The sequence below is a fragment of the Brienomyrus brachyistius genome, chromosome 5 (assembly GCF_023856365.1).
Source record: "Brienomyrus brachyistius isolate T26 chromosome 5, BBRACH_0.4, whole genome shotgun sequence".
Lineage (NCBI taxonomy): Eukaryota > Metazoa > Chordata > Actinopteri > Osteoglossiformes > Mormyridae > Brienomyrus > Brienomyrus brachyistius.
Genome location: NC_064537.1, coordinates 1,426,115 through 1,444,350, shown reverse-complemented (window position 1 = coordinate 1,444,350; position 18,236 = coordinate 1,426,115). Strand labels below are relative to the sequence as shown.

The following is an 18,236-nucleotide window of genomic DNA, read 5'->3' as shown; positions in this document are numbered from 1 at the left end:
CGATTGCTGTGGACACAAGGACACACGTGTGTGTACCGGCTAGGCTCTGGAAAGGCTCGTGATTGCTGTGGACACAAGGACACACCTGTGTGTACCGGCTGGGCTCTGGAACGGCTCGTGATTGCTGTGGACACAAGGACACACATGTGTGTACCGGCTAGGCTCTGGAAAGGCTCGTGATTGCTGTGGACACAAGGACACACCTGTGTGTACCGGCTGGGCTCTGGAATGGCTCGTGATTGCTGTGGACACAAGGACACACATGTGTGTACCGGCTGGGTTCTGGAACGGCTCGCGATTGCTGTGGACACAAGGACACACATGTGTGTACCGGCTGGGCTCTGGAACGGCTCGCGATTGCTGTGGACACAAGGACACACACGTGTGTACCGGCTGGGCTCTGGATCGGCTCGCGATTGCTGTGGACACAAGGACACACACGTGTGTACTGGCTGGGCTCTGGAACGGCTCGCGATTGCTGTGGACACAAGGACACACGTGTGTGTACCGGCTGGGCTCTGGAACGGCTCGCGATTGCTGTGGACACAAGGACACATGTGTGTGTACCGGCTGGGCTCTGGAATGGCTCGTGATTGCTGTGGACACAAGGACACACATGTGTGTACCGGCTGGGTTCTGGAACGGCTCGCGATTGCTGTGGACACAAGGACACACCTGTGTGTACCGGCTGGGCTCTGGAACGGCTCGCGATTGCTGGACACAAGGACACACATGTGTGTACCGGCTGGGCTCTGGAACGGCTCGCGATTGCTGTGGACACAAGGACACACGTGTGTGTACCGGCTGGGCTCTGGAACGGCTCGCGATTGCTGTGGACACAAGGACACACACATGTGTACTGGCTGGGCTCTGGAACGGCTCGCGATTGCTGTGGACACAAGGACACACGTGTGTGTACCGGCTGGGCTCTGGAACGGCTCGCGATTGCTGTGGACACAAGGACACACACGTGTGTACTGGCTGGGCTCTGGAACGGCTCGCGATTGCTGTGGACACAAGGACACACACATGTGTACTGGCTGGGCTCTGGAACGGCTCGCGATTGCTGTGGACACAAGGACACACGTGTGTGTACCGGCTGGGCTCTGGAACGGCTCGCAATTGCTGAACACAAGGACACACATGTGTGTACCGGCTGGGCTCTGGAACGGCTCGCGATTGCTGGACACAAGGACACACGTGTGTGTACCGGCTGGGCTCTGGAACGGCTCGCGATTGCTGTGGACATAAGGACACACGTGTGTGTACCGGCTGGGCTCTGGATCACTGCTGCACAGCTGACACAAGGACGTTGTATCCTGCCCTGAGGACAGGTGTTTTCCTTTCTGGAATTGTTTGTGTCAGTTCGTGTTGGTGAGTCTGTGTCAGATGCGGGGAGTTCAAAATCATCCCTCCCATTGGATGAAGTCTTAGCCTGGCTTAGCTATGATGTTGCACTCCATGACTTAAGAGATGAGTATGGAGGCCGGACTTCACTTCCCTGTCTTCCCAAGGCAGCATAACCCTCTCCATACACCAACTGCAAAAGCAGGAAGCAGGCTGCGTGTTGCTGGCTAGTCGCTGGGAAGAGGCGGTAGCCTACTTGATCCCATACTTTTGGCCCCTGGCTAACTGTGAGAAATACCAGGCGATCTGAACACATGTGATGATGACTGGAAGGGAGGCGCTTAATGCACCAGCATTCCGGAGACCCTCGGAGGTATGATTGCCTGTCAGAACTATCCAATTAGCGAGCTACTGTTATGTTCCTATGCCATCACCCATAGATTCGGTGGATTCTGCCTTTATTTAATTGAATTTAGTGGGTTTAATTCATACAATTAGCAGAATTAATCATTTGCTCTGTTGAAATAATACACCCACAGCATACGACAGAAGTTGTTTTGTCACATTCCTCGAGGGATGTTTGCAGTTCTGCTACAATGGGAACCAACAGCCCAGATCCTTCCATTTGCCAACCCCTTGCCGTGCTGTTGGAAAGCGTGCATCCATCATTTACACTCCGGGAATTCACAACATGTCGCTGGAAGAGGAGCTCCCTGGCCTCCTCTGGAAAAGAAGCATCACTGGGGCTCAAGGGCTCATGCCGGGCACAGCAAAGACATCTCAAACAGCCCATGTTCTGGGGGAAACGCAGGAGAGAAGCAAAACACTTCTTTATCACCTATCACTCATAGCCTCAGAGTGTGGAAAACAGGAATCTAAGAGGATAAAGACAACACTGAAAAATGGGTGATTGCACTAGGAGCTCTCCATCTGGTAGTCCTTTCAGTCTGGCAGAATGTGACAAGTCCTCAGCCATCCCCTCCCCGTCCTGCTCTAGTGCCGACCAATGATAAGTGATTGACACAAGGTGCAACCATTCTGCTGCCACATCCCACATGGTGCACGGCGGCTGACAGACTGGTAGATGAGCTTAAAAACCTGAAAAGTTTGAGTGGTGGCGACCAAGCCCCTGTCACGAGAAAGCAACAGCAAAGCACCCCTCAGACATTTATTTCCAGCCTTTTATCTGGGCTTGGCACCTAGGAGTGTGTTTTTTCTGAGAGGATCTTTCATACTTGCAATCAAGTTGTAGTTTCTCAAAGAACGTCACAGGGAACAGATTTTATTGTATAAAATGCAAAGACGTACGAAATAATCAACGGCATGCAGTTTAATTAAAGTAATTTTTCTGGGTTTTCATAATTTTTCGTTCCACATTTCAAAGTCACATGGTTTTGACAGTATCTCATACAGTAATTCCCCTTAGATTATAGGTGTGTGTGTCCTTGTGTGTGTCTGTGTGCGTGGATTAGATTTATATTTCATTGTGGGGACCAAATGTCCCCACAAAGACATAATTACAGACTGCTGGCTCATTGCAACTCTTTATTGGTTAAATATGAATGCATGAAAGAAATAGTTAGTGAGCATCTAACCTTGAACCATGTATCACCCTCCCTCTGCTAGCTGGTAGTCACCCCTCCCAGTGTGAGAATGACTTGGACAGTTGGGGGAACTCCTAGTATAGATGAAAGGATAACTGGGAATGGAGAGAAGGTGGAAGGGAGGTAGAGTGGGGAACAGGGAGCATGAGTCTGGATGGGATTCTGGGCACTCCTGTTTCTCACAGGCGTCCTCAGAGCAAAGGCTCTCTGGGGCAGATTCGGCAGGAGAACAGGACAGCTACAAAGCAGAGTGCAGAAGAGGAGTGGAGATGGAGGGAGAGCCTTGAGCTTTGTCCGGCTGCCTACCGCAGAGCTACTTCTTTCTCTGCACCATTCAACACACCACCTAAAGGATGCCACCTAAAGGATTCGGGTCTGAGGGAGCAGATCATTTGGATACTTTCATCTTGAGAGGGGAATGAGGAACAAGAAGGCAGGGATGGGGGGCATGGGTGGATGGAGAGGCCACAGGGCACCTGGTCCCAGTTGACCAAACTGCTGGCTTGAGTTTGACAGCTTCTTGGCTCTCAGAAGATAGGACTGAGAACATTGCTCTGTAGTAGTGCAGTAAATGGTGCTCAGGGGCATTTGGAGGACTGGAGTAAGGAAGGAATGCAATAAATTAATGTGATTAGCCAGCAAGGTCAGCTGACAAAAAGGCACTAATAGCCTTTAGTCTGTCATCATTCTGCGTCTGACCATATGCAGTGACTTTAAGTCCTAGGATCTGGATCTTGGCATTTTATAATAATTTGCAGTGATTCTCCCTGTGTGTGAGTGTATGTGTGTGTGTGTGTGTGTGTGTGTGTGTGTGTGTGTGTGTGTGTTTGGCCTGCTGAAAGCCTGAGCCACCCGAATCTCTCGCCAGTAATGAAATCCACAGCCCTGGAGGTGCAAAACCACAGTGATGATGAAGTAAAAAAATCATAGATATTTATAACAAGACAATGGCTTTAACTGGCTGGTAATGGAGCAAAGGTAGTTGCGGTGACCTGATAATGAAATAACATCCAAAATGGACATAGCAGGGTTAAAACTATGCAGTATTAAAATCCTAAAGACAGTAGAGAACAAGGAGCATGAATGCTTATCTTACTTGAAAGAGAAAATAATTGTATGGGGTGCAAAGCTGCACATGGTAACCTCACGTACTGCTGTAGCTGCAGTTATATGTGCATGCCGGGTTTCTGTCCAGACCTCCATGAGACGTTGCCGGCGATACTCGGCGTGCAGGTCGATGTGCGGGCAGGGCTACATCCACCTTGCGGGCCAGACTTGGATCCTGAGAATGGAGGGAGGAGGCTAGGGGTTAGCAAGGGGGGAGATGGAAAGGGGCGATCTGTGCCGGGGGGTGGTGGTGGTAGAGAAGGACAGGTCAGGGCAGAGAGGAGGAAGGGAAAGGTAATGACTGAACAGTGCGGGGAGAGAAATGGAGATGTTGGAGAATCACTATCAATCAGAATCCCCCAATGTGCTCCCATCCTGACTGTTGCCTAGCAGCGAACGTGAGACCACTGCCGTCTCTCTCTCTCCCTCTTTCTCTCTTGCTGCCATCCTCCTCCTATCTCGCTTCCGTCTCTCCTTTAGCTACCTGTCCTCCCTCCTTCCCTCCCTCCCAGTTTTATCAGCGTCTCTCTTTCTGATGGTAATGACTCATCTCTGGCTCTGCGCCGGTTTGATCCGCCAGTGCATCTGAACTCCCTTGGAGTTGTCATTGTTTGTGCTGATGCTGGCGTCCGTCCTGTCAGCCTGTGACACGCACGCACCCCCTCCCTACAGTCGTTTGCACGATCACTCGCACACACGCAAACACTCATGCGTAGATACCAAGGAGTGCTCACACACTCGTGCACATGCCCCCTTGGGCACGCACCCACATGCCCACGAGCATGATGATTGACTCATTTAGCAGACAGAGTTTGTTTTATTTTGATGGTTTCTCTTACATGGACAACAGGACACTGTGATGCCCAAAGTTTGCGATATGCCAAACAGAAGCTCAGTCTGCTCTTCCCACGGGGAGTGTGTTTATGCTTAAAACCCACATATACGTCTGCACTCAGCTAAGCGCACCCCGAGGTTCAGTTCTGTGAAAGCGTGTCAGCACGCAGTGAGCTGTTCTTTGGGTCTGAAGTAACTGGCGCAGGTCACGCTTGGTTTCCAAGCCCTTACTGACTCTCCAGATGTGAGCTTTACCCAGCATCCCCCTTCCCATCCTGCACCTTCTCTGTCCCCTTGTCCTTCCCTTCTCCAGTCTGTCCTCTCTTCCTCTGTATTTCTCTCTGTGGAGGTGCACAGGCGTGACTTTGTGCCGTTAAGGGAGAGCGGTGGCAGGGAGGGTGAGAAAACAATGGTGGTGTGTCCAGAGGGTGGACCACACTGATTGGCTGCTGTGGGGCAGCCAATCAGAGGAGGGGGATGTCTTATTAAGCGAGTCAGCAGCTGGACACAAGAGCATTTAATCCTGACAGCTAGCTTGTTGTGCCATTCACATTTTATTTTGAAATGCTAGTTGCTCTAATGCACACACTCGTGCATGATGGTACGGCAGTGAGGCAGATCAATATGCAGCCTGCTGGGACAGTCGCAGCGTAGAAGTATGCGTTGATGCCATTGACGAGAAAAAAGGCACATTATTTGCTGCATAGGTGTCCTGCACTTTGGGGGTGCAGCTAAATCACTCATGCAGGGGTCGCTGACCTACGACCTCCCACAATGAAACTATGAGAGGGGATGGTAACCAAAACCAAGATGCATGTGGGATGTGGGTCCAGCAACAGCGATAGGGTGGACAGAAAGCAGTGAGATGGCTCTCAAAACCAGGAAAAACATGAATTTGAATATATTAAATGGTTGTTAGGTCATAGACGGGCTACAGTTGTGTGTGGGGGCGTTTACTGTGAGTGAGAAAACAAATGTCAGCCGGGAATAAGGCTCAGTGTGATGAGTATGCTTGTCACATGACCTGGATGGCCACACCCCTAAACCCTACCTTGCTGAGTGCCTGGTTCCATAACTTTAATTTGTCCTCTTGAAAATTAACTTTGTATTATTACCATTTTTGCTTTTCTGATTGCATTCATAGATTTTTATGGGGACCTGAAAAATAATCTCCACAACGTCAAAATAACATGTTTTTAATTTGGTCCCCACAATGTAATATAAACCTAATCCACACACACATACACACACACACACACATATACATGCTGTCTCAAACATCATAAGTAACCCGGTTCTGATCTCAGTGCTTGGGCCTGTGTTCTCTTTGGTCTCAGTAGGCCACCAGAGAGGATGGTAAATATCAGTGAAGGTCATCAGAACCAGGAGGCTTCAGTGGAACCTGGGAGCAGAATGACTAATGACACCCAGTCCCTCAACAAAGGCCGTGATAAAGAAGAATGTGGGCAACTCTTGTCATTTTCACTATGATGTCATCAACTTCTGGCATTTCCATGATGATGTCATCATCTCCTATCATATTGAGTAAAGGCACTATGCAATCAGCAAGTGGAATATTAAGTAAAGGTCCTGACGTTTTGACTATAGGCAGTGATGTCATCAGCTCTTAGAATATGAACTAAAGATAGTGATGCAATAAGTTCATGACATATTAACTACAGGTAGTGATATCATCAGCTCCTGTCATATTAACCATACGCAGTAATATCAGAAATGTAGTCAATTTCTATCTGGCTAATTAAAGGAGGTATAGCGGTCAACTTCTACTGTGATTACTACGGGCAGTTTCCCTGGAAATATGTGTGTGTGTGTATGTGTGTATAGCTATGTGTACTGCTGTTGCTGAATTTTAAACAAAGAATTGGGAGGGGAGTTTCAGGTAATCCCTCAGCAATTAGCTGAGATAAATCAGTTTTATCCAGAAGCGTCTAAAGCCTGCAAGCCCCTCTAGTCCTGCCTCAGTTTTTGAGTGGACCCCAGCTTAGCATGCTAATACACATTAGCACTGGCTGGGAGCTACAGGAATCAGCACAGGAATGAAGCAGTGGATGAAAACAGCACTGACAAGAGATTTAATGGGGAGGAGAAGGAGAACAAGTGTGAGGCGGGTGGGGAGAGACAGAGGGGAATAAAATTAGGGAGAAACACCAGGGAGGAGGAGAAGGAGGGCTGATGTTAGACATGGGGGCAGGGAGAGACAGAGGAGAATCAAAGGAGGGAGAAACCTGGGAGGAGGAGAAGGAGGGCTGATGTTAGACATGTGGGCAGGGAGAGACAGAGGGGAATCAAGGAGGGAGAAACCTGGGAGGAGAAGGAGGGCTGATGTTAGTCAGGCGGGCAGGGAGAGATGGAGGGGAATCAAAGGAGGGAGAAACCCGGGAGGAGGAGAAAGAAGGCTGGTGTTAGTCAGGTAGGCAGGGAGAGACAGAGGGGAGTCAAAGGAGGGAGAAACCCAGGAGGAGGAGGAGGGCTGGCATTAGGCATGGAGGCAGGGAGAGACAGAGGGGAGTCAAAGGAGGGAGAAACCTGGGAGGAGGAGAAGGAGGGCTGGCATTAGGCATGGAAGCAGGGAGAGACAGAGGGGAGTCAAAGGAAGGAGAAACCTGGGAGGAGGAGAAGGAGGGCTGGCATTAGGCATGGAAGCAGGGAGAGACAGAGGAGAGTCAAAGGAGGGAGAAACCTGGGAGGAGGAGAAGGAGGGCTGGCATTAGGCATGGAAGCAGGGAGAGACAGAGGGGAGTCAAAGGAGGGAGAAACCTGAGAGGAGGAGTAGGGCTGGCATTAGGCATGGAAGCAGGGAGAGATTGAGGGGAGTCAAAGGAGGGAGAAACCTGGGAGGAGGAGAAGGAGGGCTGGCATTAGGCATGGAGGCAAGGAGAGATAGAGGGGAGTCAAAGGAGGGAGAAACCTGAGAGGAGGAGTAGGGCTGGCATTAGGCATGGAAGCAGGGAGAGATTGAGGGGAGTCAAAGGAGGGAGAAACCTGGGAGGAGGAGAAGGAGGGCTGGTATTAGGCATGGAAGCAGGGAGAGACAGAGGGTAGTCAAAGGAGGGAGAAACCTGGGAGGAGGAGAAGGAGGGCTGGCATTAGGCATGGAATCAGGGAGAGACAGAGGGGAGTCAAAGGAGGGAGAAACCTGAGAGGAGGAGAAGGAGGGCTGGCATTAGGCATGGAAGCAGGGAGAGACAGAGGGGAGTCAAAGGAGAGAGAAACCTGGGAGGAGGAGTAGGGCTGGCATTAGGCATGGAGGCAGGGAGAGACAGGGGAAATCAAAGGAGGGAGAAACACAGAATGAGGCTTCTGTTCAGCAGACTGGGTGACTCCACTGCCCTGTCTGTCAGTTGCACAGAGCTGCACATGCAGACAGACTCACACACACGGGCATGGACACACACAGCAGCCTGACCCGTGTAGAAAACCCTTAGGAAGCAATCAACAGGATATTGAGGGTCGATGGGGATCTTCGATCCTTTCACAGTCGCTGTTGCATACAAACACACATACAGCACACTGACTATCATTTCAAGCTACAGTTTGCTGAGGAAGGGTACTTTGTGCTGTATAAAACAAATATTCTTCTTCATTGTGTATTTTTCCTCAGGCTCTCCCTCCCAGTGTGGGTGCGAGTGGAGGAGCCAATCAGAACGCGGACCACGCCCACCCTGTATTGGCCACACCCCAACCCGCCCCACAAGCATGGCATTGTCACTCTGGATCCTCTGGACCTGCGCCCTCACACTGAGCAACATTGCCCCCTCTGCTCAAGGTTGGTACTGCACCCTGTGCTTTTTGGAGGGAGGTGGTTGTTAAGAAGGGTAATTTTGCCTCACCGTGTTATTATATTTATTATATTTATTATTATAAGACGGATATGAGGCAGTTATATCTGCATGTCTTTCATAGGGTGTGTGGCTGTGTACCTGTGTGTGTCGAAGGGAATTGTTGTGGGGCCCAAATGTCCGCACTTGTGATCTAATGTGACCTGTTATTTTGACCTTTGGGACATTTTTTGGAAACATGGGCCCCAGAAACTCAATTGTCCTCTCAAAAATCCGTAGGTAAAATCGAAAAACTAAATATGTCAAAAACCTTGTATTTTGTTTGGTTACTTATGGCAAAAGTTGTTTTTTTGGGATTAAGAGTTTTTCCTACAAAAAATGAATAGATGGTCGCCACAAAGATATGAATTATGTCTGTGTATCTTTGTGTGTGTGTGTGTATCCATGTTTGTACGCCTATGTGTGTGTGTGTATCCGTGTCTGTAAGTCTATGTGTATCTGTGTGTCTGTGTCTGTATGTGTGTCTGTGTCTGTATGTGTGTGTGTGTCTGTGTGTGTATGTGTGTGTGTGTCTGCCTGTGTGTGTGTGTCTATGTCTGTGTTTGTGTCTGTATGTGTGTGTGTGTGTTTCTGTGTCTGTATGTGTGTGTGTGTCTGCCTGTGTGTGTGTGTCTATGTCTGTGTTTGTGTCTGTATGTGTGTGTGTGTGTTTCTGTGTCTGTATGTGTGTGTGTGTGTTTGTGTGTGTGTGTTTCTGTTTCTGTGTGTGTGTGTCTGTGTGTGTGTGTGTGTGTGTATCTGTGTCTGTATGTGTGTTTGTCTGTCTGTGTGTGTGTCTGTGTGTGTGTGTATCTGTGTCTGTACGTCTGTGTGTGTGTGTTTCTGTTTCTGTGTGTGTGTGTCTGTGTGTGTGTGTGTGTGTGTATCTGTGTCTGTATGTGTGTGTGTCTGTGTGTGTGTGTTTCTGTTTCTGTGTGTGTGTGTCTGTGTGTGTGTATCTGTGTCTGTATGTGTGTGTGTCTGTCTGTGTGTGTGTGTGTGTATCTGTGTGTGTGTGTATCTGTGTCTGTACGTCTGTGTGTGTGTGTGTGTCTCTGTGTCCGTGTCTGTGTGTGTGTGTGTGACCCCAGCATGGCAGCACTATGCAGAGAGGTAAAGGGGCACCTTACCTAAGTGGTGCCAGTTGGGCATCACCTCACCATCTGCAGGCTATTACTGGTGGGGGAGGGGGGCAGTATGCCAATCAGCCGGCTGCAGAGGGGGAGGGAGGGAAGGGGAGCAGGTGAGAGTTTAGCTTCTGAGATTCATTCAGCCAAATGGTCTGGTGAAAATTTCAGTGCATCGCTTAACAGAGACTCCCCAAACACAGTTCAGAGGAACCCAAGACACAGTACAGAGGTGCCCCAGACACAGGCCAGAGACGCCTCAGACACAGGCCAGAGACGCCCCAGACACAGGCCAGAGAGGCCTCAGGCACAGTCCAGAGAGACCTCAGACACAGGCCAGAGAGGCCTCAGGCACAGTCCAGAGAGACCTCAGACACAGGCCAGAGACGCCTCAGACACAGGCCAGAGACGCCCCAGACACAGGCCAGAGACGCCCCAGACACAGGCCAGAGAGGCCTCAGGCACAGTCCAGAGAGGCCTCAGACACAGGCCAGAGAGGCCTCAGGCACAGTCCAGAGAGACCTCAGACACAGGCCAGAGAGGCCTCAGGCACAGTCCAGAGAGACCTCAGACACAGGCCAGAGACGCCTCAGACACAGGCCAGAGACGCCCCAGACACAGGCCAGAGAGGCCTCAGGCACAGGCCAGAGACGCCCCAGACACAGGCCAGAGAGGCCTCAGACACAGGCCAGAGAGGCCTCAGGCACAGTCCAGAGAGGCCTCAGACACAGGCCAGAGAGGCCTCAGGCACAGTCCAGAGAGACCTCAGACACAGGCCAGAGAGGCCTCAGGCACAGTCCAGAGAGACCTCAGACACAGGCCAGAGACGCCTCAGACACAGGCCAGAGACGCCCCAGACACAGGCCAGAGAGGCCTCAGGCACAGTCCAGAGAGGCCTCAGACACAGGCCAGAGAGGCCTCAGGCACAGTCCAGAGAGGCCTCAGACACAGGCCAGAGACACCTCAGACACAGGCCAGAGACGCCCCAGACACAGGCCAGAGACGCCTCAGGCACAGTCCAGAGAGACCTCAGACACAGGCCAGAGACACCTCAGACACAGGCCAGAGACGCCCCAGACACAGGCCAGAGAGGCCTCAGGCACAGTCCAGAGAGGCCTCAGACACAGGCCAGAGACACCTCAGACACAGGCCAGAGACGCCCCAGACACAGGCCAGAGAGGCCTCAGACACAGGCCAGAGAGACCTCAGACACAGGCCAGAGACACCTCAGACACAGGCCAGAGAGGCCTCAGACACAGGCCAGAGACGCCTCAGACACAGGCCAGAGACGCCCCAGACACAGGCCAGAGATGCCCCAGACACAGGCCAGAGACGCCCCAGGCACAGGCCAGAGAGGCCTCAGGCACAGTCCAGAGAGACCTCAGACACAGTCCAGAGAGGCCTAAGACACAGGCCAGAGAGGCCCCAGACACAGTCCTGAGAGACCCAGAGCTACCTCAGACACAGCCCAGAGATGCTCCAGAGAGGCCCCAGACACATTCGGTCTTCAGATGGTAGAGCAGCGAGATTGACACACGGGGTGTCCTGGTAAAGGGGGCAGCTCCTTCTGTCCATTCCTCTGCACAGTGTGGCCCTGGACCTGGCTTTCTATACACTGTCGTTACTGCATTATGATCCGCGTACAGTATCACTGCTGCCTCGGGCACCATATTGACTCACTCACAATAGTTTTGCAGTCCCACCACACTTGCCCACTTGCTGTTTGCTGTGACGTGATGGCATGGATAAACCTAAGTGTCCATTTGAAGTCAGCTGAGCTATTGGACCTGAAATGCACACATACAGACACTGAAATATATCACAGACACTGAAATATATCACAGACACTGAAATATATCACAGACACTGAAAGATACGGCTGGAAAACCGCATATAAAGCTAAATTTACTGCAGTTAAGGTTAAACTCAAACCCCACTTTCTGGACTATTTCAGTATAGATCCGCATATCCCCACATACATCAAGCAGGAGGTACAGCTGAAAGTGCGTTCGAGTTTAACCATGACACACGGTAAAGTTGCCTTTATATTCAGTTTCTGGCTGTAATATCTTTCACCAAAAGCAAGCAACACCCCTTGGTTTTCCGTATTTCTTTATTGGCCGAATTTTGATTAATATTTCAATGTCTGTGTGTCTGTAAGCGCATTCCATGCTCAGTAGCCCAGCTGTCTTTACATTTGTGACCTCACTTCCGTTTATTTGCAGATACTTGTCCAATTCCTACCACAATTGATCTATAGAAAAAAATCCCTAAATATGAGGTGCAGCCTTGATATGAATTTAGAATTTGATGATCGGTGGTCATTGTTGACACACCACAGCACAACAACACAATGTGTCCCCTACATTTAACACATATGTGACAATGTGCAGGGGGCAGCTAATTCAGCGCCCAGGGAGCAGTGCGTGGGGGCGGCACCTCGCTCAGGGTACCTCAGTGGTGCCTTGCTGGTCGGGGATTGGAACCTGCAATCTTTCAATTACAAGTGCGCTTCCCTAACCATTAAGCCGCCACGGCCCACGTTAATATACGTTGTTATGGGGTTATGAGATCATTTATATCGTGAGATGAGATGTTTATATCGCACAGCCCTAGGGTACGGTGTCCTGACCCACTGAGACACACAGTGCCTGGGGGGGGGCAGGCATAACAGCGTCCCACAGAGTGGGAGAGCGACAGGTATGTGGAAGCAGGACAAGCTGGCAGTAGAAGAGACTGGGGGGGGCAGGCAGATCACTGTCCCCTGAGTGGGGGCTGCAACTATGAATGTGACAGCCACGCGTGCACTGACGCCCCCCACCCCCCATCCCCACATGTGTGACGCTCACTTCAAAGCCCCCTGCCGAAGAGGGGGCCTGGGGGGGAAAGGTTAATGGCCAGGCTTTCAGCGTTCTCTCAGGTGGGGAGCAGCTCCAGGTTAGGGTTAGGGTTATGGGTTAGGGTTAGGGTTAGGGTTAGGGGTTAGGGTTAGAGGTTAGGGTTAGCTCCAGGACGTCCGTATATATCTTCACGTCTGTGTTTCCCTCTGCTGTATTTTTCCCTACTTGGGATTTGTCCTTCATGCTGCTCCTTTGGGGTACCAGTGCAGAAAACCTTTTGACACCCCGGTCAAAAGGGTGTTCACTCTTTTAACACTCTTATGTTCACTCCAACGACGGTCAAAAAGCAACTTTTTAAACTGGTGTGTCTTTGCTTTTTCGGGGTACAGAGAAGCTGGGTGGGGCAGCTTATCGATGCCCAGACCTTCCACGTGGCTCGTGAACCAGCAGGGCGGCGCTGTCAGGCTCACAGCTCGGGCCGACACAGCCCAGTGCACAAAGAGGTTAACGGCCGAGTAAGGCCATATGTCTGACAGCTGCGTCCTAGCGGGTCAGCAGGGACCGGCCTGCCCCCCCCCGTGTGTCACTGAGGAGGGGCGCTATGCTGGTACCCCATCTCGGGGCAGCTCCACGCTGTTGGCTGGTCCCTGGCCCATTCAGAGCCTTTTAACCACTTTGGGTTTGTGGCCACAGTCGACATTCCAGCTGGGCTGGTTCCTGAAGGGGTGACCTTTGGCTGTAGGTGTTTGACCTCAAAAGCACCCACCCTGATAATGAGCTCTCCCCCCGGCCCCTTGATGTGCGGTGAGGTCGGGATGCACACGTCAATTACCTGAACCACACAACATGGCGAGCCCAATATGTTGTCTGCTGGACAACATCTTGCCAAACTCACAACCCCCTGTACTGAAACAGTAGCCAAACACAGAGTCCCTCTTCCTGACAGCCTCACACTTGCACTGGAGGGTGTCACAGCTAAGCGTCGCAGCTGTGCCGGCCTGGTGCGGGATTAGGATAGCAGGTGGTCATGTGACCCAGCCGCATACTGGCCCTTCTCTCGCTCCCTCTCCCTCCTGCAGTTCCAGGCTTTAATTACTCTGCTTTGAAAGGCAGTCAGAAGCAATCAGTCCTTCTCTGGTTCTTAATTACTGACCAGTAATGGAGGTAGACAGGGCAGCCCCCCCCCCCCCACCTTTACCCTGGTGGTCCTCTGGAGGGTCCCGCACGCAGCTCTGTCACTGTGTGCTGTGAAAGCGCTTATCAGAGAGATATTGTGTATGTGATTGTTTGACTGTGAGTACCAATAAGAGGAGAATGTATTACTCAGGAAGAGGCCACTATAGGGGAAATCACAGATCAACCACTCCGAAGCAAAGGGGGGCAAATTAGAGCAACCTGAGGGGTCACCACCACGCTTTAGGCACCTCTGCCAGTCAGCCCCAGACAGCCAATCACGGTGCAGCGTGCCCAACAGACAGGATGGCAGGCGGTGTTAGGGTGACTCTGCACACTAGCTGGCTCACAGACCCCTCCGTGGTGGGAATCTGGCCTCCAGACTTAAAGACACGGGGTTTGTTTGAGTGTGAGCCAGGCATGATTTCCACAGACGTCAGACATGTTAACAAATGCTCGGGTGTGTGTGTGTGTGTGTGTCAGTCCATGACCCTGCGTAGCTCTGTGGGCCTGTCCTTCTCTCAGGGTATGCTTTCGTATGGTGATTGCCCCGCTGGACCTACGGTAGGGCCCACATCCGCTGGGTGCCCTCAGGGCGGTGCTTCTCTCTCATGCCCTTCGTTGCCTCTGGACTCTGGCAGCTCTGCACTCACTCCCATTCTTTTCTTGCTGTCCCTATCAGAAAATCCAGGCCTACTGGCTAACTGTATACCAAACACAGCCTCCTGTCTGGCCACAAAGCTTTATATAGACCAATCACTGTCTCCCCTGTGGCCACAGAGCTGCATATTGACCAATGTCTGCCTCCCCTCTGGTCAGAAGGCTGCGTATTGACCAATTACAGCCTCCCGTCTGGCCACAGGATTGTGCATCGACCAGTCACAACCTCCCATCTGGCCACAGTGCTGTGTGAGGTGAGTCGGGCGCCAGGCTCCCCGGACCTCCCTGCCCACTACCTGGCAGACGGGCGGTTGATAAGGTATCTTTAATACGTGATGTTCTGGACATCTCCAGACAAGCGGGCACTGACCCGGCTCCAGTTTCCCAGGCCCAGGAAGAAGCATTTCACTGCATGAGGCAGCATTACTTGCCGCGATCGCTATATGCCACCCGTCTGCGTCTCAGGTTTCCATGCTCTGATTAGGGCGTCCTGCAGGGACGGCAGTGCACTGAAGCTGAACAGCGTTCTAAGTGCTCCTCTTAAAATTTTTACAGGAATCACACGGACGTGCCCTCTGTCTGGGATGCTCTATTCCTTGCCCGTCAAACCCTGGGCTGAGGGCTCCACGCTGATCATCTTCTGCTTTACTTCTCTGCTGTGGTTACATGGAGACAGAATCGAACTCTGATGATTGTAAAAGATTTCAGACAGGTTTATGGGCAAATGGCTATGCTTGTTTTCTGGGATGTGTGTGTGTGGGGGGGCTCTTCCAGCAACCCAAGTCCCCCAAAGATGATCCCATTGTCACAGTGAGTCTAATGGCCTATATGCCAAGACAGCGGCTGGAAGTCTGGATCTGAGAAGACTCCATATGAAGGGGGGGTCTAATTTATGAAGGAGGTGGAGAGATGCTACTCTCAGGCAACAGCTTGCATGAGGTCAGAGTGGCACCTGCATGGTTTCTGCTAAACATCATATCCTACCCTCTTTATCACATTCACCCTCAGAGGAGCTTTGGAGCAGGGATCTCCAGATGTCACTGCCAGGGCAGTGTTAAGGCCTGTGGATGAGCTTTGAGCATGGACAGTGTTAAGGCCTGTGGAGGAACTTTGAACATGGACAGTGTTATGGCCAGTGGAGGAGCTTTGAGCATGGACAGTGTTAAGGCCTGTGGAGGAGCTTTGAGCATAGACAGTGTTAAGGCCTGTGGAGGAGCTTTGAGCATGGACAGTGTTAAGGCTTGTGGAGGAGCTTTGAGCATGGACAGTGTTAAGGCTTGTGGAGGAGCTTTGAGCATGGACAGTATTAAGGCCTGTGGAGGGGCTTTGATCATGGACAGTGTTAAGGCCTGTGGAGGAGCTTTGAGCATGGACAGTGTTAAGGCTTGTGGAGGAGCTTTGAGCATGGACAGTGTTAAGGCTTGTGGAGGAGCTTTGAGCATGGAGAGTGTTAAGGCTTGTGGAGGAGCTTTGAGCATGGACAGTGTTAAGGTCTGTGGAGGAGCTTTGAGCATGGACAGTGTTAAGGTCTGTGGAGGAGCTTTGAGCATGGACAGTATTTAGGCATGTGCAGAAGCTTTGAACATGGACAGTGTTAAGGCCTGTGGAGGAGCTTTGATCATGGACAGTGTTAAGGCTTGTGGAGGAGCTTTGAGCATGGACAGTGTTAAGGCTTGTGGAGGAGCTTTGAGCATGGACAGTGTTAAGGCTTGTGGAGGAGCTTTGAGCATGGAGAGTGTTAAGGCTTGTGGAGGAGCTTTGAGCATGGACAGTATTTAGGCATGTGCAGAAGCTTTGAACATGGACAGTGTTAAGGCCTGTGGAGGAGCTTTGAGCATGGACAGTGTTCAGGCTTGTGGAGGAGCTTTGAGCATGGACAGTATTAAGGCCTGTGGAGGGGCTTTGAGCATGGACAGTATTAAGGCCTGTGGAGGGGCTTTGAGCATGGACAGTGTTAAGGCCTGTGGAGGAGCTTTGAGCATGGACAGTGTTAAGGCTTGTGGAGGAGCTTTGAGCATGGACAGTGTTAAGGTCTGTGGAGGAGCTTTGAGCATGGACAGTATTTAGGCATGTGGAGAAGCTTTGAACATGGACAGTGTTAAGGCCTGTGGAGGAGCTTTGGAGGGACAAATAGTCTGGTAGAGGCAGAGATTCAAAGGACCAGCGAGATGAACAGTGCAGTTAAGATTGTGAACAATGTTCAGTTGCACTTGAGCTGGGGTTTGCTTCAATTTGAAGTCGGTGTTAAGCATAATGAATTTTTAAGTTTAAAAAGCAGAAAAGTGTTAATGTCAACAAACGTCAAGTCTTGACCAGGTCAGGAAGACTGTCCAGCAGCAAAACAGTCAGCAGGTTCTAGGCAGCACAGACACGGACCAGCGGCTCGGCATCTACAGCAGCTCAGCGGCAATAGCAGCAGAGCAGGAAGCATGTGGTGCAAAGGCGAAAGTCAGGATCCATCGGATTCTCATAAGCCACTGCGTCGTTTAGCAAGTTCCGCTGTCACTATAAAGGAATCCGTCAGGCGTCCGGGGAGAAAGCAATTCACTCAGCAAGCTGTGCACTTTCACTGCCAACAAAAAGAAGCAAAATGACATTTTAAAAGTCACCTCGACCACTTTCTCTCAAACAGACTTTGAGGGAGCACACTTTTATATATGTTAATGTTTAAATCACTGCTTTGGCGCTTGCAGATAATCATGCGGTTAATGAATAGTAAGACAAACCGGAAAGGGATTGACACTGCAGAATGGTGTACACAGAGAAATGCGGAGAAAGGAAAGGAAACATGCATCTCTACACAGAGAAATGCGGAGAAAGGAAGGGGAGCATGCATCTGTACACAGAGAAATGCGGAGAAAGGAAGGGGAGTATGCATCTGTACACAGAGAAATGCGGAGAAAGGAAGGGGAGCATGCATCTGTACACAGAGAAATGCGGAGAAAGGAAGGGGAGCATGTATCTGTACACAGAGAAATGCGGAGAAAGGAAGGGGAGCATGCATCCGTACACAGAGAAATGCGGAGAAAGGAAGGGGAGCATGCATCTGTACACAGCGAAATGCGGAGAAAGGAAGGGGAGTATGCATCTGTACACAGAGAAATGCGGAGAAAGGAAGGGGAGTATGCATCTGTACACAGAGAAATGCGGAGAAAGGAAGGGGAGTATGCATCTGTACACAGAGAAAGGAAGGGGAGTATGCATCCGTACACAGAGAAATGCAGAGAAAGGAAGGGGAGTATGCATCTCTACACAGAGAAATGCAGAGAAAGGAAGGGGAGTATGCATCTCTACACAGAGAAATGCGGAGAAAGGAAGGGGAGCATGCATCTGTACACAGAGAAATGCGGAGAAAGGAAGGGGAGCATGTATCTGTACACAGAGAAATGCGGAGAAAGGAAGGGGAGCATGCATCTGTACACAGAGAAATGCGGAGAAAGGAAGGGGAGTATGCATCTGTACACAGAGAAATGCGGAGAAAGGAAGGGGAGTATGCATCTGTACACAGAGAAATGCGGAGAAAGGAAGGGGAGTATGCATCTGTACACAGAGAAAGGAAGGGGAGTATGCATCCGTACACAGAGAAATGCGGAGAAAGGAAGGGGAGTATGCATCTCTACACAGAGAAATGCAGAGAAAGGAAGGGGAGTATGCATCTCTACACAGAGAAATGCGGAGAAAGGAAGGGGAGCATGCATCTGTACA

General features: G+C 51.0%; 1 protein-coding gene and 1 long non-coding RNA gene across 10 annotated transcripts in view; one reads left to right on the top strand and one right to left on the bottom strand.

The window, feature by feature from the left end:
- LOC125741608 (adhesion G protein-coupled receptor L1-like) overlaps nt 1–18,236 on the top strand; it is a 119,860-nt gene that overhangs the window by 49,626 nt on the left and 51,998 nt on the right. For all 8 annotated transcript variants that reach the window (XM_049012763.1, XM_049012762.1, XM_049012761.1 and 5 more), the window contains exon 2: nt 8,515–8,679. In XM_049012763.1, coding sequence (XP_048868720.1) covers nt 8,610–8,679 — 70 coding nt within the window. In that variant the 5' untranslated portion in view covers nt 8,515–8,609. The remainder of the gene's footprint in view (nt 1–8,514; nt 8,680–18,236) is intronic.
- The window catches only part of LOC125741620 (uncharacterized), a 38,463-nt gene continuing 22,840 nt past the window's right edge, over nt 2,614–18,236 (bottom strand). Inside the window, exons 4-6 of one of the 2 annotated variants that reach the window (XR_007397819.1) lie at nt 9,862–9,943; nt 4,149–4,233; nt 2,614–3,189 (exon numbers count right to left, since the gene is read on the bottom strand). This is a non-coding gene — a long non-coding RNA (uncharacterized LOC125741620). Of the gene's footprint in view, nt 3,190–3,221; nt 4,234–9,861; nt 9,944–18,236 lie in introns of those variants that run through there. The other variant, XR_007397820.1, reaches the window with a different exon arrangement.